The sequence below is a fragment of the Dendrobates tinctorius genome, unplaced genomic scaffold, assembly GCF_039654945.1.
Source record: "Dendrobates tinctorius isolate UK_male_01 unplaced genomic scaffold, ASM3965494v1 ptg000028l, whole genome shotgun sequence".
Taxonomy (NCBI): domain Eukaryota; kingdom Metazoa; phylum Chordata; class Amphibia; order Anura; family Dendrobatidae; genus Dendrobates; species Dendrobates tinctorius.
Genome location: NW_027361696.1, coordinates 15,035,482 through 15,053,116, shown reverse-complemented (window position 1 = coordinate 15,053,116; position 17,635 = coordinate 15,035,482). Strand labels below are relative to the sequence as shown.

The window sequence follows — 17,635 nt, the reverse complement described above, 5'->3', positions numbered from 1 at the left end:
CCTGCCTGTATATATACACTGCGCAGTACCACTCCTCCTGTCCTTTATACACTGCACAGTACCTCTCCTCCTGTCCTGTATATACACACTGCACAGTACCACTCCTCCTGTCCTGTATATACACATTGCACAGTACCACTCCTCCTGTCCTGTATATATACGCTGCACAGTACCACTCCTCCTGTCCTGTATATATACACTGCACAGTACCTCTCCTCCTGCCTGTATATATATACACTGCACAGTACCACTCCTCCGGTCCTGTATATATACACTGCACAGTACCACTCCTCCTGTCCTGTATATATACACTGCACAGTACCACTCCTCCTGTCCTGTATATATACACTGCACGGTACCACTCCTCCTGTCCTGTATATATACACTGCACAGTACCACTCCTCCTGTCCTGTATATATACACTGCACAGTACCACTTCTCCTGTCCTGTATTATACACACTGCACAGTACCACTCCTCCTGCCTGTATATATACACTGCGCAGTACCACTCCTCCTGTCCTTTATACACTGCACAGTACCTCTCCTCCTGTCCTGTATATACACACTGCACAGTACCACTCCTCCTGTCCTGTATATACACACTGCACAGTACCACTCCTCCTGTCCTGTATATATACGCTGCACAGTACCACTCCTCCTGTCCTGTATATATACACTGCACAGTACCTCTCCTCCTGCCTGTATATATATACACTGCACAGTACCACTCCTCCTGTCCTGTATATATACACTGCACAGTACCACTCCTCCTGTCCTGTATATATACACTGCACAGTACCACTCCTCCTGTCCTGTATATATACACTGCACGGTACCACTCCTCCTGTCCTGTATATATACACTGCACGGTACCACTCCTCCTGTCCTGTATATATACACTGCACAGTGCCACTCCTCCTGTCCTGTATATATACACTGCACAGTACCACTCCTCCTGTCCTGTATACACTGCACAGTACCACTCCTCCTGTCCTGTATATATACACTGCACGGTACCACTCCTCCTGTCCTGTATATATACACTGCACGGTACCACTCCTCCTGTCCTGTATATATACACTGCACAGTACCACTCCTCCTGTCCTGTATATATACACTGCACAGTACCACTCCTCCTGTCCTGTATATATACACTGCACGGTACCACTCCTCCTGTCCTGTATATATACACTGCACGGTACCACTCCTCCTGTCCTGTATATATACACTGCACAGTGCCACTCCTCCTGTCCTGTATATATACACTGCACAGTACCACTCCTCCTGTCCTGTATACACTGCACAGTACCACTCCTCCTGTCCTGTATATATACACTGCACGGTACCACTCCTCCTGTCCTGTATATATACACTGCACAGTACCACTCCTCCTGTCCTGTATATATACACTGCACAGTACCACTCCTCCTGTCCTGTATATACACACTGCACAGTACCACTCCTCCTGTCCTGTATATATACACTGCACAGTACCACTCCTCCTGTCCTGTATATATACACTGCACAGTACTACTCCTCCTGTCCTGTATATACACACTGCACGGTACCACTCCTCCTGTCCTGTATATATACACTGCACGGTACCACTCCTCCTGTCCTGTATATATACACACTGCACGGTACCACTCCTCCTGTCCTGTACATATACACTGCACAGTACCACTCCTCCTGTCCTGTATATATACACTGCACAGTACCACTCCTCCTGTCCTGTATATATACACTGCACAGTACCACTCCTCCTGTCCTGTATATATACACTGCACGGTACCACTCCTCCTGTCCTGTATATATACACTGCACAGTACCACTCCTCCTGTCCTGTATATATACACTGCCCAGTCCTAAAGGGAGATGCAGAAACTGAATATAGTGCAGTAAATCATATCATACCCATGTCTCCATTTTCTTATCGCAGTACTGCAGACTCACAGAGGGGGCATCCAAACCCTGTAACCCTTGGTACAGCGCCTGATTGGAGGCAAAGGACGGGGGTTCGCAAGTCATATAAGAATATTTTCTTTTTCTATAGCGCCAACATATTACACTGCACCTTCCATTTTCTGCAGAATATAGTGATTTCTGATATCAGATGCGGGGAGGTTGAGAGGCTTCACTTCATAAAATCATCATGAAAGCTAGTGACAAAATGAGACTTCCACAGCCCAAGAGCCTCCAGCTCAGAGGTGCAGGCATCAATCATTCCCTACAGCTGCACCCATCTGAGTCAGCGCAGTGCAGAGGATTTCAGCAGTCAACTCTATGTCTCCACTGACAAGAAAATATGCTAAATTGTCTGGAAACAGCAGTACCGAGGATTTATGTGTAAATTGTAAGGTTCCTAACACAAGTTTTACTGCAGAGCTGCTCCATAACGCACCCCATAGAGGGCGAGATGGGTCAGGGCGAGGCTCGGACATTCCACAACTGCTGACAGCAGTTTAGTAGGTAAAAAGCCTGAAACAGGCGCAGACGCTGCAAAAATTAGCCAAGAGGCACGCCATGAAATCCCAGTCACTTTCACAAGTTCATCAGTGGTCCCATCTTCCAGAATTTTTCATGAGTTTGAATGGTCGATTGTAGTATAAAGAATAATATATATATATATATATATATATATATATATAACAAAACAGGCGAAAAATTGAACAACTCACGAAATAAATAAATCACTGGAGTCAAATGTGACCTTCCCCAACTTCAGCCGGTAGAGATCTGCCCAAGAAGACAGCAGGAGCCGCTGAGTTCAGTGATTAGCAACAGCACTGTAGATGTGATGTCAGATACATAAAAAACAGTGAATTGTGTTGGACCTGGGGAGGGTGAGCAAGGCTCACGTTTTTTAATGTTTATTTTTAAACTGCGCCAGGTGACTGGGGTTTTCTTTAGGAGGCCTCCTTTAGGGTGTGTGCACCACACGCTGTGGATCTGCAGCCGTTTCTGCTGTGTTGTATAGTACCTTTATTTTCTATGCAAAATGGATGTCAATTCTTTCTGTGGATTCCGCTGCGGTTTGCCATCCGCTCCATTGTATAGATGATAAACCCGCAGGCTAATCCGCAGATTTTACTAAATCCGCAGAGCATTCCGCAGCGTGTGCACGTACCCTGACAGTGCTGGCCACACTGGAGCACAGTCTTCTGTCCAGCAGCTAATAAATGACCGATACCGTAATGCCAAGGCCAGTACATGCCACAGATGTGATTAATCACATCCCAGAATAAATCTATATCACGTGATACCAGGTGCAATTCTCCAGCCACATCCAGAGCTGTATCCACAGCCCCCCTAGCTCCTTATTACCAGACAGCAGTGTGTTACGGGGGGCTCACAGGCCTCAGACATGGCAGCCATCACCATCAAGCAGCTTGAGACCCTTGAACACGCAGGTCTCTTAACAAAAAGGAGATTGACTACCAGAACCAAACCCTGGTGACCCACGTCTGTCCCCAGAATTTCAGAACACATGGCTGTCCATGGAGATAGGCTTTTAGCAACTCTGGATGTGACTGGAGTAGAAGAGGTTCCTCAGCACTAGAGAAGGCAGAGGGGTCACAGTTACTGGCGTTCTATGCAGAGTGACCGGGAATGATGGTTTCCATGCAGTATACCCCTTAGGGTATGTGCACACATTGCGGATTTTGCTGCGGATCCGCAGCAGATTCTCTCGCGTTGTACAGTACCATTAAAGTCTATGTAAAATAAAAAACGCTGTGGACATGCTGCGGAAAAATCCGCAGGGTAATCCGCAACGCGTGCACATACCCTAAGGACCAGGCCGGGGGATGTCAGAGATCGCATGATTCCAGGGGTTATGGATATCTGTGTCCTGACATGTTTCTCTACCGTCATGAGCAGCTGCAGGTGAAATAACGAGAATATCTGCTGACGGCTCATCAACCTGCGGAGCCGCCTACAGCCGAACAATCGAGTTCTGCAGGAATTCACAGCGGGCCCAAGGGGACAACCAGGAAACACAACTATAGTGTCACTATACCATGGTGCCACAGTCCGGCTGGGTGGCGGAGCCCTATCAATATGCCATTAGTTCAGATCACATCACTAATTAGTGATGTCATTAGCAGGGGCGGGGCTGACAACCTCTCAGAAGACATGCTATACAGGCTTGTTGTCAGCAGGATAGCGGTGGGGCCAGTGATGTCTTAGCACTACGTAATGCACAGGTGACTGCCGTGGATGATGAGTTTTGGGTGGAGATACCCTTTGATGATAAAACACAGCCATGAGTCAGGTGTACATTTGTGTCCAGCCTGTGTTATATGACAAGCCTATCAGCCAGTGACACTATCTAGAAGCCGTTCAGTCATGAATCCCACAGGGGTGGTAGTCACCCAGCTTTTCCAGAATCTGGACAAATCCACACACTACCACAGATTTCCTAATAAGAATACATGAAATTCGGCGGCAGCCCCTGTGGGCGATGTAGAGGTGGCCATACACCATAGACTGTCATCCAGGGAGTCCTCCGCAGTGTCACGATATGGTCCCCTCCCCCATGAAATGGCATCTGCTCTAATATTCACAAGTAAAGCACCATGGAATAAATGGCGCTATAAAAATGTATAATAATATCGCACATGACAGGAGTTTTTCATTTGGGACAATATTGTCTCAGTATAAATAAACACGACCTGTATAATTATAAAGGGATAATTATAGAAAATTACCAAATACATCAGAAGGACAGATCGTCCTAAGTGCAGACCCCACCCCATATCTCTGGGGTTAATCTGCCGTCATGTATGAGAAGAGCAGAAAGGATTCTGATGGGGATTGTAGCTCCAGAAATAACATCTGCACAATAACAGGACAACTGCCTGCAACAATGTAAGACAGACTCTAAACACACAGGACACGGAGTACCGAGATATACGGTCGTGGCTGATAGTGATGGCACCCTTGAAATAGTTCCAGAAAATGAAGTATTTCTTCCATAAAATTATTGTGATTGCCCGTTTTGTTATACTCATGTTTATTTACTTTGTGTGTATTGGAACAATACAAACAAAACTGAGATAAAAAACAAAACACAAATTGGACATAAGTTCACACAAACCCCCAAAAATGGGCCAGACAAAATTTTTGACACCCTCAACTTAATATTTGGCTGAACACTTTTGAATAAATACTTGCAATCAATTGCTTCCTATACCAATCCACTAGCTTCTTACTCCTTTCAAGTAGACTTTTGGACAACTCTTTTTTGTAAACTGCTCCAGGTCTTTCATAATTGAAGGCTCCTTCTCTCAACAATAATTTTAAGATCTCGCCACAGGTGATCAGTGGGATTTAGATCTGGACTCATTGCTGCCACTTCAGAACTCTCCAGCGCATTGTTTCCATCCGCTTCTGGTGGCTTCTTGAAATATGTTTGGGGTCATTGTCCTGCTGGAACAGCTATGACCTAGGACACAAACCCAGCTTTCTGACACTGGGCACTACATGGCCACCCAAAATCCTTTGGTAATCTTCAAATTTCATGGTGCCTTGCACAGACAAGGCAACCAGTGCCAAAGGCAGCAGAACAACCCCAAAGCATCTGTGACCCTCCACCATATCTTACTGTAGGTACTGTGTTAGTTTCTTTGTAGGCCTCAGGCTAGTTTCACCCTAGCGTTTATGAGTGCAGCGACGGCCTGCGCACGGCCGCCGCTAAGCCCCTCCCCCTGCCACGCCTCCGTCGGTAGCTCCGCCTACCGGCGCATGACGCTGCATGCGTCCCCTATCTTTATCACTGGGGGCGCAGGCCGTGCGCAATATGCGTTTGGCGGCGCATGCGCCTTTTTGACGGTGCGCCGGCACAACCAAACTGCAGCAGGTTGCGTTTGGCGCAGGTCGGCGCACCGTCAAAAGGACGCATGCGCCGCCAAACGCATATTGCGCACGGCCTGCGCCTCCAGTGATAAAGATAGGGGACGCAGGACGCATGCAGCGTCATGCGCCGGTAGGCGGAGCTACCGGCGGAGGCGCGGCAGGGGGCGGGGCTTAGCGGGGGCCGTGCGCAGGCCGTCGCTGCGCTCATAAACGCTAGTGTGAAACTAGCTTCATTCTGTTTTTGATAAAATGATGTGCTTTACCAGAAAGCTCTATCTTGGTCTCATGTGTCTACACGATGCTTTCCCAGAAGAATTTTGGCTTACTCGCATACTTTTTGGCAAACTGCAATCTCGTTTTTTTATGTCTGTGTGTTAGTAGTGGGATCCTCCTAGGTCTCCAGCCATAGCGCTTCATTTTATTTTTTTATGTGTACAGATAGCTCGCTCCAACACTGATGCACCCTGAGCCTGCAGGACAGCTTGAATTTCTTTGGAACTTGATTGAGGCCGCTTACCCACCATCCAGACTATCCTGCATTGCAATCTTTCATCAATTTTTCTCTGCCGTCAAACATCCAGGGAGATTATCTACTATCTGTAAACTTCTTGATTATGTTGAGCGCCGTGGTCAAAGTAATATCAAGATCTCTGGAGATGGATTTGTAACCTGAAGATTGTTGATATTTTTCAACAATTTGGGTTCTCAAGTCCTCAGACAGTTCTCTTCTCCTCGTTCTGTTCCCCATGCTTAGTATGGCACAAACAGATACTCAATGCAAAGATTGAGGCAACTTCTCCCCTTTTTATCTGGTTTCAGGTGTGATTTTCATATTGACCACACCTGTTACTTGCCACAGGTGAGTGTGAACGAGAATCACATGCTTGAAACAAAGTTTTTTACCCACAATTTTGGAAAGGGGCCAACAATTTTGTCTGGCGCTTTTTGGGTGAAATTGTGTCCAATTTGCCTTTTTTGTGTGTCTGTTGTTCCAATAGAGACAAAGGAAATAAACCTGTAAATAGTAAAACGTGTAATTGCAATAATTTTCTTTGAGAAATACTTCATTTACTGGAACAATTTCAACATTATAGAAAGCTGTAGATAAGCCCTCAAAGGCAGTGGCCTCATATTATGGCAAAAATACCATTAATACCATTCTGATTTTTAAACTAATATCAAAGAACATAATTCTATGAAATATAGTTTGCATTATAACAGCAACATCATGATAGGGTTTGCAGAAAGCACTCTCATACATATGAAAGGTGGTGGCAGGTCCTCTCTGTTGCGCCCTCTTCTCCTTTCGTGTGACCCCCTGTGCTCTTTATGTACCGTGATGTAATATATGTTTTTTTGTATTAATTGCACTGTTTGTGTAACACTGTAGTATGAACTATACATGGTATTGTGATGTTCCCCTTTAATGCCTGTATATAGTTAGGGCCATAATTAATTAATGGGGCTGGACTTGCCGCCTCCAGGGAGAGGAAGCTGCTGCTTCTTGGTCAGAAAGCCCGGTAGGTTGGCCAGGGCAGATGTGTGCTACTGAAGGGGCATTGCCAGACTTCCGGATGGGAGAGATCTGTTGCCAGATGCCAGCGATTGGATTACTGCAAACTTCAGCTGCTACGGACGTTGTGGGTACGGCCGCAGCAAGTGTTAGGGAGAGAGCAGGAAGCAAGTGTTGAATTTGTCTTTTTGTCCATCCTTCATCATTGTTCAAATAAAGTTATTTTTCCTGTTGGAGAACAGGACCCTTTATTGCCTGGACTGCTGAGACCAGAAGAAGAGAAGGTAACCTGTGGGGAAAAACTGTGTCGGTCTCGTCTATCTATGTACAAGGGACCGTGGGTGCTCACTGACCGTTTGCTCAGTAGACTCTGTCTATGTTCTATGCCTTTAAATAACTCACCACAACTACACCCCCGGTTGCCCTTGTTTCACAGGACGGACCCCCGCAGTCTAAAGACTGATGGATGGAATATGTTAGACTTGTGATTTTGGAATACTTTCCACCGTGAGAGAATTAAAGATGGCGGCTCATTGTGATTTTGAAGTGTCCGCCCTAGAAGGATTAGAGATGGCAGCAGACTGGGACTGTGAATCTGAAATATGTGATGTACTGCTCGAGCTGGAAGAGATGGAGCTGTTGGCTGACAGCAATCCTGAGATTTGTGACTTTGAAATTGGGACTTGTGATGTGTTGCACGCCGTGACAGGATTGCGGATGGTGGATGTTGTGGACTCAGAGATGGCGCTAACCGCTGCTGTTGGCGCAAAAAGTAAAGACAAGGCTGCTTGTGGTAGGCGTCACCCAGGAAAGTTGGCACCAGAAGAAAGAAGATGCCCGCCCAAAATGGGTGCGGGCGAAGAATGAGCTGCTGCCCTTGCAGAAGAAACGGGTAGAATAGCAAGGAATGACCCCACTCACAAATGGGTGAAACCCGAAAAAGATGCACTGTCTGTCAGAGGATGAGTCACCATTATCGGCTGACATGAAGAGGCAAAGCATTGGCTGCTATGATTGGAGGCACTCCAAAGCCTGAGTGGTGGTGGGCCTGAGATTCGAGGCCTGGTGGTCAGAAGAGCTGGAGGAGCGACTCTCACAGCGGAGCCAAGTCAGCAATAAGCAGAAGACAAGGACCTGATGACACCACGGCGGGAACCTCGAGGAGTGCAGAAGATCCTGCAGGGGATCATGACGGCCGCAATCACCGATGCTGGCGGCAACACAAGAGGACTACCAAAGGCTGCGGCGGTGAGTAAGGGACCCCTGCCCAGCCACCCCGCTGCTTTGCCCTTGGCCTACTCACCGCCTGTAGCTCCGCCATCATCCCCAGAGGCGTCCCAGCTGCTGACCCCGCCGTCGTCCCCGGAGGTGCCTCAGCTACTGACTCTGCCATCTTCCCTGGCTGCGCCGGCACCCGCACTACCTCAGGCTGCACCTGTTCCAGCTGACATCTGCGGCCTGCGCATAGGGGAGCCGGAAGCACCCATTGCTATGGAAGCTGAGTGGATCCACGAGGTAATCCGGAATAAGAGGCGGCGGGAGCGCCGCACCCTTGAGGGGTTGCAGCACCCCGGCGGAGAAACCGCAGCAGCCCGGATGATTCACGGCCTCATCCAGATCTGAATCGCAGAAAGGGCTATGGTTTTCTGCAGCAGTTGGAGACCGGGGCCAAAGTGTATATCAATGCTGGGTCCCTCATGTTCCGTGGTCCTCTCCGAGAGGGGAACTACGTGGAATTTATAAAGGAGCAAGGACCCCAGGGGCCATACGCAGTCGCCGTCAAAATGGCCTCTGACCGGGAGACCAGCCCACCACAGAAGGCACCGTATGTGGAACAGCCGGCTGCTGCGGCCACAGTTACCCTGGCCACACAGGAAATAGCGGTGCCTCAAAGCAGCGATGCGGCCGCTAATGTGTTAACAGAGGAGGTGCGGTACCACCACTGGAAGGAGTGCGAAGCCGGAGGAACAGCGGAGACTCCTCCTCCAGTGGGTCCCCAATTCAGGTATATGTGGTAGTGCAGGGTCCCAATGCGTCCCGCTATGCCACTCAGAGGCCGTGTACAGACTAAGCGGCCCCTTTAAAATTTAATATCGGTGCCGGTTGCACCCCAGAGTAAGGAACTGTTCCGCGTCCCTAAGAGGGTAGTAATCTCTACATGACGCTCAAAGACAATGGCGCCTAATATGGCCACCAGTTGACGGACATGTTTGTATGTTTTCCCCTCCTCCCAGTTTGTTTCGCACCCATTGATGCCTCCCTTACTGGATCACAGAACCAAAACCCCATGGGGGCTAGTAGCGGTGGACTCCGGATGTGGCTGATGGACTGTGTGCTCCTGAATGTTGCCCCACTTTATCCCTTGGACTGGCCCCATGTTTAACAGGCAGTCCACCATTGCTAAAAGGGCCCGTGGTCCGCTGAAAGGAGGGAGGGGAAAACTGTCCCGAGAAGGACTATGGCCACAATATAGACTCTCGGGTCTGAATGAGGCCCACTTCAGAGACTTTAGCCACCAGTGTTAAAGGACCAACCGGCTCTTGTGGACTATGAACCTACCTGCAGAGAGACTGGGACTCTGTTCTTATATGTTTTTGTCAAGGACGGCCATGTTTAAGGAGGGGAGTGTAAGGGGGTGGCATGTCCCCTCAGTTGCACCCTCTTCACCTTTCGTGTGACCCCCTGTGCACATTATGTACCGTGATGTAATGTATGTGTTTTTTTTATTAATTGCACTGTTTGTGTAACATTGAAGTATGAGCTATACATGGTATTGTGATGTTCCCCTTTAATGCCTGTATGTAGTAGGGACAGAATTAGTTAATTAAGGGGGCTGTACTTGCAGCCTCGACGAATGTTGCTGCTTCCCGGTCAGAAAGCTCGGGTACGTTGGCCAGGGCAGATGTGTGCTACTGAAGGGGCACTGCCAGACTCCCAGATGGGAGAGATCTGTTGCCCCGGATCAAAGATTCATACGGACTGAAGGATTACAACACAGGCCCCCAGAACTTTGGAAGGGCCTTCGCTGAAGGGGTCTCAGGTGCCCAGATGCCATCAATTAGATTACTGCGAACTTCAGCTGCTATGGCCATTGTGGTTACAGCCGCAGCAAGTGTCAGGGAGAGAGCAGGAAGCCAGTATTGAATTTGTCTTTTCATCCATCCTTCATCATTGCTTAAATAAAGTTATTTTTCCCTGTTGGAGAATTGGAGAACAGCTGCATTCCCGGACCCTTACTTGCCTGGACTGCTGTGACCAGAGGAAGAGAAGGTAACCTGTGGGGAAAAACTTTGTCGGTCTCGTCTATCTATGTACAAGGGATCGGGGGTGCTCACTGACCATTGGCTCAGTGGACTCTGTCTTTGTACTGTGCCTTTAAATAACTTGCCACAACTACACCCCCGGTCGCCCTTGTTTCACATATACAAATAAATACTGTAGAAATTATTATTGTTATTAGAAAGAGCCCAGAAACCTAAAGAGCCGTATCCTGCCATGCTGTCTTGTACCCAAGAGATAATAGACTTGAGACTATGGGTCCACCCCTGAGCTGGTTCCAAATTCAAAATACAATGTGATTGGATAATTCTTCAGCCTAACACTTAATATACTGTTCGCAACTGATGGAGCTGTGCACATCTTGTATGTACTGATGAGGTCACACATATGTTACCTAATTTGTAACAGCCATGCTTAAAGGAAAAATGACAACAAATACATGCTTCCTGAACCACCAGGGATCAAGCAACATGGGTGACTGGTTGAAAAGGCAGGTCCACAGTGGCTTCTCCCCACACGGTCTTCTTGAGTGACGATTATCTCTCTGAGTGTGTGTACACAGTGAGACCTGTCAGTCATTGGAATCAGGTGGAAACCACCAGGGGGCGGCCTTTTTGACTAGTCACCCATGTGGCTTTGTCCCAAATCGGCATGTTTGTCCCAAATCGGCATTTAAAGAACATTTTTCTCTAGAAAGGCACCACATTTCAGAGTCACATATACCTGGCTGAAACCATACAATGTATGATACATAATGCCCGCTGATCAGGTTGCATGTATCAGTTGTCAGGTTCTCTTTAAGCATTAAATAATCTTTTAATTTACAATAGCTATCATGTTGATTTCTATTCCACAAAATTTGGTGCCGAAACCCGGGACTTGAAAGCAATGATAAACAGAATCAGGATGTCCGTTGAAGACTGAAGCACAGAAATGGGCCCAATAATATGGTGAGAAGGTTGTTTAACTTATTAAATCTCCTTCCTCTCATCTCAATCCCTCTCTTTACTGTTGTACATACAAGTGTTAAGAACCTGAAACAGCTGCTATTTGTCACTAACGTCTTCAGATATGCATGTGTGAGTGAATGTGGATGTTGGTAGTGTGGGAGGAATGGCCCCCGTCGAGTGTCCGGGCCAGAACCATGGGAGCCGTCATCCAGGTTCCAGGGGAAACTGTCATCGGGGGGCAGAATTCGGGGACGGACCGTTGTGACAGACAGATGGGCTGGGGGAGGGACCAGTATAAAGGAGGCGGGGAATTCCCGGGACGAGGAGTCAGCCAACCGGCACAGAGACAGCTGGAGACGGTGGAAGTGGCTGAAAGCAAGGGCGACTCACCAGTGCCAGGGAGGACGCACACCGAGGACTCCAGAAGGACGGTACCGAGGCGATAATCCGGGACTTGCTGCCCCGCTCCAGCCCGTGGCCACTGCGGCCCCAGTTCGACCCGCAGCCGCTGCTGCCTCCCTTCAGCCCGCGGCTGCGGCCGCTGCCGTATCGTTCCAGCCCGCGGCTGCGGCCTGCTACCCGCCACCTGCAGCCGCCCTGTTCTCACCAGTGGCCGCGGCAAGTACAGTACCGCCGGCGGCCACCACTGTCCCGCTCCGGTCCGCAGCAGGGGCCGGGCCTCTGCTGACCGCGGACTCCCTGTCACAGCCGTTAGCTGCACAGGTGGCCTGTCATTCGCCACCACACTTCACTGCCGCTTGCCTTAGGCCAGGGGTTGCAGCCCAACCGTCCAAGGACTCTGCCGGAGCCTGTGGGGCTCCAGTGTCATCAGCGCGCCGGAGTGCGCGAAGACTTTGTCATCGCCTCAGCAACTGGGCCCAGCAACTACTACGCTGAAAGACCACCAACCCGAATGGCGAGGGACGTCTGGACGGCTAAGTTGACTTTATAATTAAGGACCCGTAGTCGGCCATACCGCGGCCCTATAGTGACCGGCTTTTGCCGGAAGTAGTCGTGTTCTACCGTTTGTGTGTGCTTGTATAGAACCCCTGCGAGGGCAACCCGTGTTATCCCTTTGGTGATCAGGCCGGGACTGAGAAAAGTTCCCTCTAGTCTTATAAAGCGTTATTATAGAAAGCACCTAATTGTCTCGCGACTCGTCACTGCATCCTGCGTACCTGCAAACACCACAGTATAATAACCTCATCAGCGTGAAAGAGGTCCTTTATAGTAGAGTTAGTAAACTACCTCAAGATGCCTGTCTATGGAGAGAGCATGGTGGGAGCAGTGATGTGCTAACTAAGAGGAGTCTACTGTCCTCAGTTTTCTATATGTCAAGTAACTTGACACTAACCACTTCTGAAACAGATAAAAGAAGTGAAAGGTTGTGTGTAATTGAGTGTAGTGTCCAAACTCTTTTACCTTGGCTTGTTGGTATAGATCCATGGGTATTCCCTATCCCTTGCCTTTGGACAACGTTGATTAAGTTCAGCTTTAGGGCCCCGTCACACATAGCGATCTCGCTAGCGAGATCGCTGCTGAGTCACAAGTTTTGTGACACAACAGTGATCTCACCAGCGAGATCGCTGTGTGTGACAGCGATCAGCGACTGGCCCCCCTGCCAGTATCGCTGATCGCTGCAGGAAAGCCCAGGACATTTCTTTCGTCGCTGATCTCACGCATCGCTGCGTGTGACAGGCGGGAGACCAGCGATCAGCTGGTAACTAAGGTACACATCGGGTATCTAAATGACGTGCGTCCCTTAGATACCCGATGTGTACCTTAGTTACCAGCGAGCTACAGGTGCCGCCGCCGCCTCCACACGCTCGGGACCAGGAGGCAGCAGGACGCCGCCTGCGGAGAGGCCGGGGATACAGGCGCGCCTTTGCTGGTGGATCACTGGAAAAGCAGGCGCCTGTATCAGCGGAGCAGTGGGGAGATTCTCCCAGTGCCCTGCACCAGTCACTCATCCTGATTCTGGCTGCACATCAGCTCCCGCCGCTGCATCAGTGCGCTGGTAAGTAACGAACACAGCGACGCCGCGGGCTCGGCGTCGCTGGTGCTGATCGCTGGTGAAGCTGTCTGTCTGACAGCTCACCAGCGATCATGTAGCGATTCACCAGCGATCCTGACACGATATCATTGTCGGGATCGCTGGTGAGTCGCTATGTGTGACGGGGCCATTAGTCCATTGTTCCTATTCATTGGATGAATGGCTATTGCCAAGGAACCGGAGTGAAACAGTCTTTGATCACCTCTTAGCCTTTTGTTTGACAACTTTGCGTCGTACTAGGACCTACACATTTAGAATACTATAGGGAGCATCTTGAAGTTTCAGTAGGCTCGACTCATATGCAAAATCATGCAAAAAAGTTTAGAAAATATGTTATCTTGGTTACACTTGGATTATATTAGAGGACAGATCTTTTTTGGGATTCTCGTATTTCTGTCTGTGATTTCAAAATTTGGAACGGTCAAAAGTGGGACTATGTAATGTGGGATTTTCCTTGACATACGCCATAGATTAGTGCTGTGAACAAACAGAGAAAGAGATGAGTCCTCTGCATCATAAGCTAGGCTTATGAGAAAGAGTCACAGCAGGATTCGATCTGGATGATCACCAGATCAGTGTTATGAGAATCAAGAGTATCCTTTTGTCCCGACAAGAGGGGATGAATGTAGAGATAAAACAATTGGGTCGGCATACATTTACTGAAATAGTGTAAGTTCACTACGGGAATGGATTTGGGTATTCCCAAAATTGTAAACCTAGATCTGGTCCACTGGGTTACTCTTCAAACTAAATTAAGAGTAAAATGAGAAAGAAGTTTGGAGTAAGATAATCGTAATGTCTTTGATCAAGCAACAAAGAGTTCAAAGAGACCGGAACAGAATCTCAGTTATTTTGTGTGTCCACCAATGTCATTGAACTGTTATTTCTAAGAGTTCGGAAAATTTGTATGATTGAGAATTGAGTTTCTGCAGATTTGTCGGTTGTCTGTGTTATGTGGCTGCAATGGGAAGAAACCAGTTTGTTTAATCTCTATATTGTAATGAAAACTAAACTAAATAAGGTTTTAATAGCACTGAGTATTACACCCAGTATATGGGACGGGAGAAGTGGTACTGTGCAATGTATATATACACAGAGTAAGGGTTCGCTCACACTTGCGTAGTGCAATCCAATGAAAAATTGGATTACACTGGGACTAATGTTATTCAATGAGGCAGTGCAGATCTGTGTTTTGTTTTTTTCAACCTGCGAGTGGGCGTGTATATTGGGCAAGACTCAATACAAGTCCGTGTGTGTGAGAAGAAAAATGGATGGCACACAGACCATCCGTATGGCATCAGATTTTTACGCACACATCTCAAAGGAACCAGGAAACTGCATCAGCCAAGCACTGGAAGTTTACAGCCAGAACCTTACTGGCAACCAAGGTGGCTGCTGCTCAAAGGCTATGGAGCCCTGGAACGAGGCTTTGGACGACGGAATCAGGGAACATCGTGAGAAGCGCTGGACTACCTCGGACCTGCGAGGGAACTTTTATTATAGTAAATTGGTTAACAAGGGACAATATTTTTATTTCTCTCTTTTTCATGTTTTCTTTTAGGTTTCCATTTATGAATTTCGCTGAATTCCCTGGACCACGTCGGACTTGCAAGTTTGATTTTTTTTTTTTTGTGTTAAAATAAATTTGTGAACCAGGAAAAGAATGGGGGGAGTGTTTAAAATAAACTATTTTTGTGTGTGTGTTTTTTTATTTTTTAGTACTGGGTGCGCCACTTCTCAGCAGCTGAGGTCTCATGTTTTTAGGCTGGGAAGAACCCAGTAACCATGGACCTTCCAAGCCTGATAATATCAGCTCACAGCTATCGGCTTTACCTTTGCAGGTTTGATAAAATAGGGGGTACCCCACATCATTTTTTTTACTTTATTTATTTAATTGGTTAAAGAAGCATAAAAGCTGTAGAATAAATTGCACATGAAAAGCAATAAAGGTGCAAGTTTATAATATGAAGTGAGTTTTTGAAATGATATATCCATCTGTTCTATTATATATCTAATATCTTACTATCATCTAAATATGTATCTATATTTTTATAAATGATTGCTTTATTATTTTTGTGAGTATTATAATATGTAAAACATGATGTTAAAAACACATTGCATATGGATTTGAGCTGAGAAAATAATCGCACACTCGCAGGACAAAAGGAACATCATATGGATTCCACTAGTCCAACTTTTCTGGATGAGAATGGGACCGATTTTATATCCGCTAGTGTGAGCATAGCCTGACACAGACACTGAGAATTATACCCTGTACACAGGATATGACAAGTAGTATTGTGCGGTGCATATATACAGGACTGGAGGAGTGGTACTATGCAGTCTATATACAGGACAGGAGGAGTGGTACTGTGCAGTGTATATATACAGGACAGGAGGAGTGGTACTGTGCAGTGTATATATACAGGACAGGAGGAGTGGTACTGTGCAGTGTATATATACAGGACAGGAGGGGTGGTACTGTGCAGTGTATATATACAGGACAGGAGGGGTGGTACTGTGCAGTGTATATATACAGGACAGGAGGAGTGGTACTGTGCAGTGTATATATACAGGACAGGAGGAACGGTACTGTGCAGTGTATATATACAGGACAGGAGGAGTGGTACTGTGCAGTGTATATATAGAGGAGTGGTACTATGCAGTCTATATACAGGACAGGAGGAGTGGTACTGTGCAGTGTATATATACAGGACAGGAGGAGTGGTACTGTGCAGTGTATATATACAGGACAGGAGGAGTGGTACTGTGCAGTGTATATATACAGGACAGGAGGGGTGGTACTGTGCAGTGTATACATACAGGACTGGAGGAGTGGTACTATGCAGTCTATATACAGGACAGGAGGAGTGGTACTGTGCAGTGTATATATACAGGACAGGAGGAGTGGTACTGTGCAGTGTATATATACAGGACAGGAGGAGTGGTACTGTGCAGTGTATATATACAGGACAGGAGGGGTGGTACTGTGCAGTGTATATATACAGGACAGGAGGGGTGGTACTGTGCAGTGTATATATACAGGACAGGAGGAGTGGTACTGTGCAGTCTATATACACAGGACAGGAGGAGTGGTACTGTGCAGTCTATATACACAGGACAGGAGGAGTGGTACTGTGCAGTGTATATATACAGGACAGGAGGAGTGGTACTGTGCAGTGTATATATACAGGACAGGAGGGGTGGTACTGTGCAGTGTAAATATACAGGACAGGAGGAGTGGTACTGTGCAGTGTATATATACAGTACACAGGACAGGAGAACTGGTACTGTGCAGTGTATATATACAGGACAGGATGAGTGGTACTGTGCAGTGTATATATACAGGACAGGAGGAGTGGTACTGTGCAGTGTATATATACAGTACACAGGACAGGAGAACTGGTACTGTGCAGTGGATATTTGCAGGACAGGAGAAGTGGTACTGTGCAGTATATATATATATATATATATATATATATATATATATAATTAAGACAGGAGGAGTGGTACTGTACAGTGTATATATACAGGACAGGAGGAGTGGTACTGTGCAGTGTATATATACAGGACAGGAGGAGTGGTACTGTGCAGTGTATATATACAGTACACAGGACAGGAGAACTGGTACTGTGCAGTGGATATTTGCAGGAAAGGAGGAGTGGTACTGTGCAGTATATATATAATTAAGACAGGAGGAGTGGTACTGTGCAGTGTATATATACAGGACAGGAGGAGTGGTACTGTGCAGTGTATATATACAGGTCAGGAGAAGTGGTACTGTGCAGTGTATATATACAATATACAGGACAGGAGAACTGGTACTGTGCAGTGGATATTTGCAGGACAGGAGAAGTGGTACTGTGCAGTATATATATATAATTAAGACAGGAGGAGTGGTACTGTGCAGTGTATATATACAGGACGGACAGGAGGAGTGGTACTGTGTAGTGTATATATACAGGACAGGAGAAGTGGTACTG

At 47.3% G+C, this 17,635-nt stretch overlaps 1 protein-coding gene across 11 annotated transcripts in view; it reads right to left on the bottom strand.

Annotated features, from left to right (window-relative positions):
- Positions 1-17,635, bottom strand: part of ARHGEF10L (Rho guanine nucleotide exchange factor 10 like) — a 77,180-nt gene that overhangs the window by 51,647 nt on the left and 7,898 nt on the right. For 2 of the 11 annotated variants that reach the window (XM_073570284.1, XM_073570282.1), the window contains exon 1: positions 1,916-2,281. The exons of 5 other annotated variants lie outside the window; for them this stretch is intronic. Coding sequence is in view for 4 of the 6 variants with exons in the window: in XM_073570282.1 (XP_073426383.1) it covers positions 1,916-1,919 (4 nt within the window). In the remaining 2 variants the exon portion in view is untranslated. Of the gene's footprint in view, positions 1-1,915; positions 2,282-2,402; positions 2,458-2,679; positions 2,773-17,635 lie in introns of those variants that run through there. 4 more of the 11 variants (XM_073570283.1, XM_073570285.1, XM_073570278.1 and 1 more) reach the window with 4 other exon arrangements.